At 47.3% G+C, this 12,437-nt stretch overlaps 1 protein-coding gene across 5 annotated transcripts in view; it reads right to left on the reverse strand.

Annotated features, from left to right (window-relative positions):
* The window catches only part of UBASH3A (ubiquitin associated and SH3 domain containing A), a 39,325-nt gene extending 27,204 nt beyond the window's left edge, over positions 1–12,121 (reverse strand). For all 5 annotated transcript variants that reach the window (XM_066365915.1, XM_066365918.1, XM_066365916.1 and 2 more), the window contains exons 1-5: positions 12,004–12,121; positions 9,968–10,021; positions 6,089–6,275; positions 3,539–3,737; positions 345–514 (exon numbers count right to left, since the gene is read on the reverse strand). In XM_066365915.1, the coding sequence (XP_066222012.1) occupies positions 345–514; positions 3,539–3,737; positions 6,089–6,275; positions 9,968–10,021; positions 12,004–12,116 (723 nt within the window). In that variant the 5' untranslated portion in view covers positions 12,117–12,121. The remainder of the gene's footprint in view (positions 1–344; positions 515–3,538; positions 3,738–6,088; positions 6,276–9,967; positions 10,022–12,003) is intronic.
* Between the last annotated feature and the right edge of the window lie 316 nt (positions 12,122–12,437).

Here is a 12,437-nt window from a genome sequence, read left to right on the forward strand (position 1 = left end):
TATGTCTGCAACTTACACAAGATGGGGCAAAAGTAGGTTTACAGTTGTTCATATGGAAAGTAATACAATACTTAATAAATAATAATAATAGAATAAACTCTGTGTTTTGTGTACTCACAACTGTAAACCTACTTCTGTCCCACTTTGTATATACATAAAGGAAGGCTAGCTGCAAATTGCACAAAAAAGGAATCATTTTAGAGAACAAATAGAAGCTCTTCCTTGTACTAAAATACCTCCAGCAGGGAGCTGGTGGGGTATGTGCTTGGTCAGGGAAGCCATTCATGCATTAGTTCCTGTGGGAGAATACAGTCTGCCTGCCCAGCCCAGCCCAGGCCACTCACCTGGTAGTGCACAAAGCGCATGTCCCGCGAGTACAGGGCCGCGGTCCACTGGCAGCTGTGGCCCGGATGCACGGCTCTGGCCAGCTGCTCCAGCGTCCTCTGGTGGTGGGGGTAGAACTTGTGGGCCAGTGTCATATGCAGCTGCTTGGTGCAGGGCTTCACGGTGCAGTCTGTGAAACCAGGGAAACACAGGTGCCCACTGTCAGCAAGGCGCGCCTGGGATGGTTACGCACCCAGGCTCAGCAGCACGGGCCTTTATACATGGCCTTCCTGCCTCTGCACTGGGCTTCCTTGGCCAGAAAGGACTCCACCCACACTGTGCCATCTCTCAGAGTTCACCTTGTACAGGAGATGGTTGGGTATCTGCAGAGTCTACAACAATGTATAGAAGAGGTGGGTATAGAGATGTGATGTTGGGAGGTGTTTAGGGCCTGTTAATTTGTAAGCTAGTTGCCCGAACAGTGATTAATATTCTTGAAGTTGATGCTGGTTGTGCACGTTCCTTGGTGGCCTGGCCTGGTGGCCACACTCTCCTGATCAATGACTTTTTGTTCAGCTGCTGACTCTCAGGAAGAGAACGCAAGAGGCAGCACAACTCTGTCGGACACGACCGTCCCTCTGATGTCTGTCTCACTTTGGCTGGCCGTGGTCTTTCTGGAGTTCTCTGCTGGTGGGGCCCCAGCCCTCTGGTCCTCACTCCAGGGCTCTCAGGCCAGCCAGCATCTGATTTCAGCTGGACCACAAAGTACTTTATGGTGACTGGGGAGGTGGTGACCGACGGAAGCAGTGCAGAGTATGGTATCAGGTAGACCTGGCTTTAGACCATTTTGCTCTTTTTGGCGGGGCTGCATTAGCCTGACTCAGCTTCATTTCAACAGCAACAACACGGGGATCGGGAGGGCTGCCTTCTGGGGCTGCCATGGAAACCAGTCTCTGAACCCACAGTCTCGAGGAGCTTTTCAGCAAATCTTAGTTACCTGCCTCCTGTCCCACAGGTGACACACACCAACACACAGAGTCTTTTCTCCCCTGAAAAGTGCTGCGGTACTGCAAACACTTCCTGCAACCCAGGCTTGGTGGCCCCGCCCATGTTTCACCTACCTTTGGTGGCAAACCAGTCACTGAGACACCATGGAAGTGAATGTGGGTGTCAGGGAAATTCCTTCTCTCAGGTGTCTCAGCTGTGGGGGCAGGGTGGCCTTGCCACGTGCGTCACGGTGGACTGAGAAAGACCCACTGCTTTTGGCAGTGGAATCATCAGTGACTCAGCCCGACATCTGAATAGGCCCTTGTCTTTTCTTCCATCTGTGCCCCATGCCCATGGGGACGTTCTGCTGGGGAGGGACACAGGAGACGCCGGAGCTGTGGCTGGCCTCTCCTCAGCCCTCAGGGTCAGGCACAGGGCACAGGCAGCAGAAGGGCAGGGTGGAGCTGCCTCAGGATCGGGCGATGGACATGAGGTTAAAGGCGCTGTCTCAGTACCTGTGGCTGCTCAGTAGAAAACCCAGCTGGTGTGGAGGGGAGAGAGTTGGACTCCAGGTTTAGTCCCACCACCCACTGGGTAGGAGACTCATTGATTTCCTGGGGCTGTTGTAACAAATTGTTACAAACTGAAATCTGTTCCCTCACGGTTCTGAAGAATAGAAGTCTCAAATAGAAGTCTCAAATCAAAGTGTTGGCAGGGTCCACTCCTTGTGGGTCTCTGGAGGAGGGTCCTTTCTGCCTCGTCCAGCTTCTGAAGGTTTCAGGGGTGGCTTGTGGCTGCATCACTCAACCTCCGCCTCTGTCTTCATGTGGCCTTCTCCCTGTGTCTCTGTGTCCTCTTCTCTTCTTACAGGGACACCTATCATTGGATTTAGGGCTCTACTCCAGTATGACCTCATTTTAACTAATTATATCTGCAAAGACCCTATTATCAAATAAGATCTTTTTCTGAGGTTGTGGGTAGATATGAATTTTAGAGCACAATATTCAACCCATGACAGTAACCTTGGGCAGATGTAATACTCTTCAGAGCCTCAGTCTCTCCATTTTTGAAACAGGCAACGAGACCCACTTTTTGGGAAAATGTAGAGAGTGAGGTGCCATGCCAGCTCTGAGGCAAGTGGCTGACACATGGCACCAGGATGAAATTCACATCGTCTTTTCAGAAGCAGGAGATTAAAGAGCCATCCTTTGAATTTACATAAAGGAGACGGGGGTTAAGTTCATGACTATCCAGCAACTACAATCCCCAGTCTCGACAAGCCAGTCTCCAAGTGGAACCCTCTATCGACCTGGGTTCATAGACGTCCAAGGACCTGGGGCCCCTGAGTTTCAGAGGTGGCAAATCACAACAATACTGAGCAGTACCAGGAACTGTAGAGAAGTCCCACAAAAACAGGCTTTGTTGTTCGATGAGTGAGAGCCTCGCCATTTTGCAGAGAAAGGAAAACAACTCAGTGAGTGGAGGTGACCTGATGAAGGCACACCCTAACCAGAAACATAGGAGCGATTTACATCTTTGAAGGTCAAATCCAGATTCTTCCCACTAATGCCAGCCAGAGCCTCTGTCTCCAGACCTGGTTGGTGTTTGGAGAAAAGGGAATTTTGCTGATTTTCAAAGTTAGTCTAGATAATCTTTCCCCAAGAGGCCAAGGAGAAAGAACTTAACTCATACCTAAAAATTAAAATAAATCAGCTAGGACTTGTGTTTTCATACAACACTGACCTGGTGAGGAGAGATGTCCAAGGTGGTCGTGGGGCTATGGGAGACCCCTATCCCTTGGTGTATGCACCAACTTACATTCCCTGTCATTAAATGGCCACACAATGTCCCCGCTTGGGACAGTTTGCTTGGTAGCTGGAATATGGCAAGTGTTTGGAAAGTCACTTTAAAATCAATGCAAATAACGCTATTTCCATTTAGAGACAAGACCACTGCTGGTTCCCAGAATCTGTCTGCTTACCTTTTAAGGATACTTGACTCATTAGGGAGGATCCAGTAGAATTGTTCAGCCTTGGATTAAGGCCATATCAAAGAAGACCCTTGGCAAAGGAGAGCCATCGACCATCGCTGTGTTAAGGAACATCCTACATGTTTCCTGCCCTGGGATCCACCCACTGTGTCCAAGTTTGGCAAGCACAGTCCTAGACACAAAGGGTCACTTTCTATTAACTGGGCCCTTTGTGTGTGACTTCCCAGGGCTACCTACCTGCTAAGACAGCTGCTTCTGTGGCAAACGTCATGGCGAATTCCCGGATGACATCTGCAGGACTGTCATTCACGAAGAAGCCAAGGTAGCTGATGGAAGAATGGAGGACCAGAGGGACCACGGAGGGGAAGGAGCCCAACATCCTGTCTCCAGCTCTCTTTAGAGCCTCATACAGACACTCCACCTTCTGGTCTTCACACTAAAGGAAGAGACAGCCATGTGCTCCTTCAGTTCTTGTTATAAGGTCACCATATTAACCTAAAGTAAGAGGCCTTTCAAAGTGGGAGGCAACAAGCATTTCTTTGAGATCAAAGAAAAGAATAGCTATTTGGGAAGCACTGATTCATGCAGAAGCCTAAATATTGTTCTGATTAGGAAACAAAGGCCAGGGAACTTATGAGAAGGGGAAGGGAAACAATTATATCTACATAAGGAAGTCATTGCTATTGGTGCAGGTAACACAGCACAGTGAGGCTGGTTCTAAATAATGTTTTTAATTTTCAGTCCGACAGTCATCAGTCCTCTAGTCATCATGTCTGCTCTGCTTTCTTGTTATCGTTGCAAATAGTTCTTTGGGGCACAAGGTTGCTTTAAGCTCAAAAGTTTATTTTGCCCTGTTCAACATTCCAAGGTTTGAGACAGCTCCGGCTTCATTTTAAACTGGTTCCGTTGCCTGATTAGGCGGTGGTGCAGTGGATAGAGCATCAGACTGATATGCAGAGGACCCAGGTTCAAGACCCCAAGGTCGCCAGCTTGAGCACGGCCTCATCTGGTTTGAGCAAAACTCACCAGCTTGGACCCAAGGTCACTGGCTTGAACAAGGGTCAAGCCCCACGGTCAAGGCACATATGAGAAAGCAATCAATAAACAACTAAGGTGTCGTAACAGAAAACTAATGATTGATGCTTCTCATCTCTCTCTGTTCCTGTCTGTCCCTATCTATCCCTCTCTCTGACTCTCTATCTCTGAAAAAATAAAAATTAAAAATAAAATAAAGTGGTTCCATTTATTATTTTTAACATCTAGTTATGTAATTAATAAAAAATTATGTAGCCTAGCAAGACTCTTTTCTGTTCACAATGGTGTAACATGATTTATCTGGTTCATATGTTTGCGGTTATGGATTTATTCCATATAGCTGGTCTCCAGTTTCTTAGAGATTTGCAGGTAAGAGTCTTTGTGGAATGGAACATTCTTTCAAATGCCCAGGTTGGAAATCCCTTGTCACTTAAACTACAGCCCCTCACGCCCCATCATGTTGACTCAGCCTCTGTATCACATCCTGAGCCAACCCCCTTTCTGTGCCAGGACCCGGCTGTGCTCAGCATGGCATTGATCAGCTTCTGGAGGCTTCTGTAGACTCCGAGGCAGCCACAGGTTCACTGCTGAGAGCCTCTTGCAGACCTGGCCCTAGTGACCAAGACAGACATGGCCCCTGGAGGTATCTCAGGCTCCCCATCTGTCTCTGGCAGCAACAAACGCAGGTGAGGCTCTGGTGCTCGGTCCTCCTCCCCTTCTGTCAGCAGGTGTCAGACCTGCAAGGCTCACGCTGCCCATCTTTTCTTCTCTGTTATCCTTCATAGGCATTTCTCCCAAAAGAATCTCCTCCCCTTCTAATTCTGGGGTCTGCTTCTTGGAGGACCATGAACCAATAGACTCTGACCGTGACTCCTTGCTGTCCCCAATTCACTGCCCTCAGTTCTGTCAGTACACTTTTCTTAGGGCCCCAATACCAGTCCCTACCTCAAAGCTGCTCCCTAATCAGTCACCTGAAGAGACTTGTCTGAAGTGCTAGGCCTGACTACCGGGTGGAGCCCACAGAGTGTGCTAACATCAGGGCTGGGCTAGGGTGTGCCCTCCCCAGATTTTTCTGATGGGAGCCACAGAGGAAATGGTGTCTGTCCCCTCCTCCCTCATTCTCACACCTCCTTCTTCTCTTTGATCAGCCCAGGTCCTTCTTACCTTCCCAAGACCTCTATGGAGCTGCCTATTTGACCATTTCCCAAATCAGGACCCTTCCCCTGGCAGAAAACTTCGTTTATGACTGGCCCAAACCCACCCATTCCTCAGTTATCCATCTCACAGTTCTGAAGCACTTCTTCTGTTTCAGGCACTGTGCTCATTTCTGGGGATGCAAAGCTGAGGGTAGGACCCACCTTTATCTGAGGGTTCAGTCTGGCAAGGATACAGAGATGCCCCAGACACATTGTCATACAACAGGGAAAGTGCCCCTAGAGAGGTAAACAAAGGGGAGGTGGGAGTACAAGCAGCAGTAATTCCTTCTTCTTGGGAAGCTGAGAAAGACTTAAAAAAAAGAAAGGGGATAAATGAGTGAGGGTCTGAAGGATGCACAAGAGTTGATCAGATGAAGGTGAGAAGGAAAGCAAAAGCTATATCACACAGAGGTCAGCTAACACTGCAGTTGTGGACCACCCCATAAAAATAGACCAAGTGACAGCCTTCAATTTTGTCCCATCACTACCTAGTTATCACAAAAAATGACTTCAGTTGCTGTGTCAATGAGCATTAAAGGCACGTTGAATGACTCACCGTGAAGAAGTCACAGAGCGTTATGTGAGGGAAGACTTCATGAGCTCTGTTCTTTGTGCACTGACGTCTGCTCTCTCTCCAGAACTCTTGAAGCTTTTCCAGCAGGGACCCCATGGGGCAGAGGAAAAGAGCGTACTCCTGGGGGATGGGATCATCCAGAGACGGGTCATTGCAATGACAGCGCAGCCTGCAACAGAGAACAGGCCACTCTCAGCCAGTGTTGCAACAAAAAATTCTTTTCCTTTGGAGGACAAATGCCACAACAACACCTCAGAATAGCAAGCCACCTAAGGTGCACACAGCACATAAATCAGCCCTCCACTACCGCACAATGAAGTGCTCCCAGCATGGAGCTTTGTGCAGCGACAGAGCAGGTCAGGACACACCCAGGTTAGACGGATCCCAAGTCAAAGGCAAGAAAATGAGAGAAATCAAAACCTGGTCTTCAAATGACCTTTGTGGTCCAGCCATCTCCTTAGTGTTGAGAAAGTTTGTGGAGAAATTCTCATTTTAATTTTATCTCACACTTCAAATGAAATGTTAAAATAAAAACCACGAACAACTAGATAAAATGGAAGTGGCTACTATGCGTTCTTTCAACTCAGAAAAAGTTATCTTAGGTACAAGAGGAAATAATATAGAACCCAAAGTTCAAATTCATTCTTACTAATAATAAAAATATGAATTAAAACAGCCATTTTTCTCAGCTGTCAAATGAATGAAATGTTTTTCAAAGGATGAAAGTTATGCTCAATTGTGTCAAGAAGCAGTGAAATTTAAGGATGAAACTGTGTAATCTTTATATATGGTCATTTGCCAGTAGGTGTCAAGAAACTTAAAAATACCCAGATCATTTGAACTAATAATTCTACTTCCAGAAATGTAATCAAATGAAAAAAACTTAAGTATAGCAAAACTGTGTGTATAAAATATTCATTGCAGGGTCATTTATAATGGGAAAAAAGGAAAAAAAAACTAGTAAATTTATTTATCTGTTCATTAGAAAGTGTGGTTTTGAAGAATTTCTAATGACTCAGAGTTGTGCTGGTGAAATAATATTAAGTTTAGAGAGCAGTATGGAACCATTTGGGAAAACATTAGTTATGTGCAAATATACCTTCCAAATAATAATAAAAAATACCATTAGAGGCATCTATCCCTTCACCCTGGTTCACTGTCCCTTTCTAGAGGCAATCTCAACGGTCAACTGCTTTGTCTTCTTCTAGACATTTATGCAATAAACTCATAGACAACATTTGTATATGTTCTCTATAAATCATATAAGCCAGTGGGACTCAAAGTGTGCACCAGGGCACACCGGTGAGCCCTAGAAGATTTCCTGATGCGCCCTTATGGTATTCCAGAGAAATATGTGCCTGTTGGGGACCAAAAAACCAACAGGGTTTTTGGAGTTTAGATTTTTGGGGGACAGAGGTGTGGGGAATTGGCTGTAAGCTGACAGTCTGCCCAAATACCCACCTCACTTGCCTGATTAGGCTGCAAAAGGCTGTTAAGCTGTGGTGCTGGATTGTTTACACTACCCTCCATGTTCCTTGAAAAGACTGGAGGCAAGTTTCTTCTATCCTTTATTTGGTGTAAAGTTAAGATGATATGTATGGTGGGGGTTTTCTGCACTCAACATAATTAAGAGTAAAAAGAGAAGAATTCTTCAATGTATTGACGAGGAAATGAGAATTTGCCTTTCAAACAGATACCCAAACATTGAAGAAATTGCTAGGACACATCAGGCTCATGTTTCTCATAAACACAAGAATGAAAAAACTTAACACATTTGCACTGAGACCTGCCGAATTTACTAAATCTTACTAAGAATGTATCCATATATATAAAAAGATAATGTTTTTGTGGTTTTTTAAATTTTTAACCCCTCTTTTTTATAAATTCTAAAAAGCATAACTCAAAAAATGTAACATAAAAATGTTTTTTAATGTCAGAATAAATTTAATTTTGTCATATTTATTTCATTTAATTACCATAAAAGCATGCTTGGACTTTATATTTTTTTCTTTAATATTTGACTTAATTATTATAACATTTCTCAGAAATTTGTATATAGTGCACCTACAATAATTTGTAGGATTTTAAATGCGCCCCGACTTCAAAAAGTTTGAGAACCACTGATATAAGCCATTATTTTAATTATTCTGCAACTTGCATTTTTTTTATTCAACAATATTTTCTGGTTTCCCCCTGTTAATAAAAATCTAGTTAAGCAGGAACCTTCTCGGGGTTGTATAACATCCCATCACATATATATGTAATCATCCATTCATCCATTCCGTTGGTGTACATTTAAATTGTTTCCTTTTTAACATTGTAATTAATTATTTGTACTTTTTTTTAAGCATTTGGTATTTCTCCAGTGGACATCCTTAGACTTGGAATGGCTTGTTTGGGCAGCTACACACCGTTCAGTGTTGATAGACAGCCCAGAGTGCAGCCAGGAAAGTGAAGAGACCAGCCCTCCCTCCTCCTCACTGACACTTGTTGTTTTTAATGTGTGTGTGATAGAGACAGAGAGACAGAGAGAGAGACAGCTAGGGACCGACAGACAGGAAGGGGGAGAGATTAGAAGCATCAATTCTTCACTGCATCACCTTAGTTGTTCATTGATTGCTTTTTCCTATGTTCCTTGACCGGGGGGCTACAGCAGAGCAAGTGTCCCCTTGCTCAAACCAGTGATCTTTGGGCTCAAGTCAGCAACCATGGGTCATGTCTATGATCCCACACTCAAGCCAGCGACCCCTCACTCAAGCTGGTGAGCCTACGCTCAAGCTGGATGAGCTCATGCTCAAGTCAGTGACCTCGGCATTTTGAACCTGAGTCTTCTGTGTCTTAGTCTGATGCGCTATCCACTGCACTACTGTTGGCCAAGTCACAGTTGTTTTTAATGGTATCTTAATTTCCACCTCCTTGATTATTAGTGAGGTTGGGTCCTTTCTAGGCTGAGGTAGGACTTCTAGTCTTATTGGCTGAGGGACCAACCAGGGCCATCCCAGCAGTGGACTTGTTGTCTAATTCAAATCTGACAGCTGACTAGCTAGCCTAACCCAGAGTCCTGGTGTATCTCTGTCCTGTGGAGGGCCACATGCTTTGCCCTTGGCCAGGAGTTTCTGGAGGAGAAAGGCATCCCCACTGAGGACATGCTGGACACTTAGAGACCTACGTCAGTATCAGCCATGCTGCTCTGGAGAAGGCACCCTAGCCTGGTGGGACCTGGTTTTCATTGAGTTTCACTCTGGCTGTTTTGGGGTAGAGTGAGAAGGGACTTCCCACCTAGGGGCAGCATGATGGCATCATGGTACATTCAGGCAGCACGATGTTTTAAAGGACGGGATGCTGTGTCTAGATTCCCAGAGTAGACCAATGGGGCCTGTCGCCGTGGATGGGGTGCACAGTTACACAGCTGCAGGGTGGTGGAGTTGCTGGAACCAGCGATTCTTGCCCCGCCCCCCAACCACATGGCTCTCCTTAAGATGCAATGTGCCAATGCCTTAGGAGACATTTACGACCCCAGTAAATTCTCCTCCATCACAGGCAGCCTGAGAGAGTGGCAACTTCTATTTTAAATCAGCTAAAGGGGATCTTCCCTAAGTATTCAACAAATCATGTCAATATTTTCTTCTTTGACAGTCACAGTTGGATTAAACCAGGTTAATAAGTGAAAGAAGCCCTGTTTGAAGTCCTCTCTCTTTTGTTTTCCATTTTAAATGTGGGCTCTTTATTCCTGTCCTTCAGTGCTGGGTGGGTCGGCGTGGAGGGGCCCCTGCCCCACCCAGACAGTACCGAGCACTTCCCAGGCCCACCCTGCAGTGTCCTCCGCCCACACTCTCCAATGTGCCAGGACGCCCAGCTCACCAGTCTGCTGCCTCTTCTGCCGTCTTCCTCCCAGTAGCTGCCAATGCTTTCAGCCTGCAGGAAAGGAGAACGCAAGGAGCTTTCAGAACTCTGCCTTCCATTTCTGGGGGGAGGGAGGGAGAAAGGGTGAGAGGCAGGGGCAGCCTCGCCATGCATTGGGCCTTCAGGCACACCCCCATGATACTACACAGCTAAAGGCAACCCCCTGCCTCAGTCCTCCATGTGGCGTCACTGTGGGTTTTGAAAACACAGACCTGCTCACATGCCCCTGCTCACTTTCCTTTTGGGGCTGCCACCTCCAATCTTCGAGATGGAGTCCAAGGGCGCATGCCCTGAGGTCCACACATGCCTGCTGTCTCTCTCCCCTGTCATCCCCCAGGCACCCTGCACCAGGGCAGGAGGACCCACCCTTGGATCCTCTGGTCAGCCTCGAGCGGCCATAGCCCCAGCTCGTACACGTGCCTCCCTGCCAAATGTGGCCATGTGCTGACATGCCCAGGGTTCTTCTAGGCCCAGGGTTCATCCCTCTTCCAGGAAGCCCTCCACACACAGCCCACCAAGGTCTGCAGCCCCTCTGTGTTCCCCTGCCACACACAGGCATCATGCTTATCATCTCAACGGGCTCTGGTCCGTCTGCCTCCCTTACCAGCCTGTGGGGCCCGAGGCCTAACTGTGCCTTACTCATCACTGTCACCAGGATGTGCACATGTCATGTTGAATTGAACTGAATTGGACCAAGTTGGACAGAATGAAATATGTCTAAGAGAATTTGTCCAGGGACAGCCTCATTCAGGGCGATGAGGAGCCCAGGAGGCTGTGGCCAGTGCCACCGCTATGTGGTCACTACTGACAGCAGGCGCCTCCTGCCGAGGTCCCAACAGAGAAGCCTGGGCGTGGAGCCTACCTTAGGCGCTTCAGACTAATGAGAAGTTTAAAACAAATTTCCCACTGCCAGCATGTGGCTAACGTTTAAGTAAGAAGGAAGTTGAATGTGTGCCTGTGCTGCGGTGTCAGGAGTGTGACAGGCTTTCCAGGGGCTGTAGAGAGTAGGGCTCGGGTCTTGCCCTACCTCCACCAGCTCTTCCCGGCCTCAGCAACCCCATCTGCCCCCAGCAGAAGGTGCTCAGGATGGGGTCTGCACATGGCAGGCGCTTTGCTCATGCTGGCTTCTCTTCTCTGTCTCACAGGCCTCTGGTTTATCATGAACACAACATGAGGACCAAGTCCTGCTCTGGTTTGGAAGAGGACAGGCTCTGGTTTCAACATGATTTCATCCAGTTTTGTTGGGATTTTGTTATAATGCTTAAGGAACGTTTGCCCCCCTCCCAAGTCCAGGTTACCAAGGGTATTTCTGACATATTTTCCATGTGGATAAGCATTCAAAAGGATCAGCTCTAAGAGATCAGCTTCCTATGGAAACTGAAACCCAGGTTCAGTCTCATAGCTCATTGTTTCGGGGACTTCTTCCCTCTCTGAGGTGGTAACTCCTAAGGTGAAAGTTTTCTGCAAGAGCACTTGTTCCTTGGGCATGTAGGATGGTGCTAATTCAATAGATTCTTAACCATTTTGTTTCCTTATCAGACATTCAAGAGGTTTTTCCTAAGGACAAATGGTTTCCTTGCACCATTTAGAAACATCCTCATCCCAACAGTTTCCAGAATTAGAGACTCCCTGGCTTTGGGGCCTTTCAAATTAAGAGTTTGAAGTGTCATCTCAGAGTCACTGAGCTGCCCACAAAGAGGGTACAACCAGGCCCCAAGCTCCTCCTTGAACCCTGAGAAGTGGGAACACCATATAACACATGGCTTCCAAGTTTCACAAATTTCAGGCCACCCACCCACCAGCCAGCAGTGTTTGTCCTCATCATTAATTTATAAAAAGCAGAAAAGGACCTGATTGAAAGACAGTATCTTGCCCTGCAAGATGCACCCCCTTCAACAGGAAGTAGGTGCTATGAGCCGCCTGCAGCTTTGCGCAGAGTCCTCAGAGGGGTCAGGCTCAGAGTCAAGGGCAAGTGCCCAGCAAGTTGTACTCACGCGGTGTGTGCCGGGAAGCCCATCCCCAGAAGGGGGTCCAGGAGGGAGGCGGCCCTGTGGCCTTTGAGCTTGTTGTTGACCTTTGCGTAGACCTGTGTCTCCCCGGCTGCCATCTCTTCCTGCCTGCAGACTGAAATGAGTAGATAAAGCCAGAGAGGGAGAGGCAGAAGAGGATGAGGCTGCGGAGGAAAACCTCAAGCCTTTTTTGATCTTTCTGACAAAAGCTAATATCCTGTTTGCATAAGATAATTGGTTTTTAGAATTCTCTTTGCTGGGTGCTGGGGTTCAGCGTCGATCCACCCTGTTCCATAGTGCGGTTCAGGTACCAGAGGCCCCTGTGGAGACAGACCCAGTCTTTGCTAGGACATGGGTCACCCTGGGAACAAGTCTGCATGAGAAGGGACGAGGGGGAGGGCCAAGGGAGTGGGAGCTGG

Source organism: Saccopteryx leptura, chromosome 2 (genome assembly GCF_036850995.1).
Source record: "Saccopteryx leptura isolate mSacLep1 chromosome 2, mSacLep1_pri_phased_curated, whole genome shotgun sequence".
Lineage (NCBI taxonomy): Eukaryota > Metazoa > Chordata > Mammalia > Chiroptera > Emballonuridae > Saccopteryx > Saccopteryx leptura.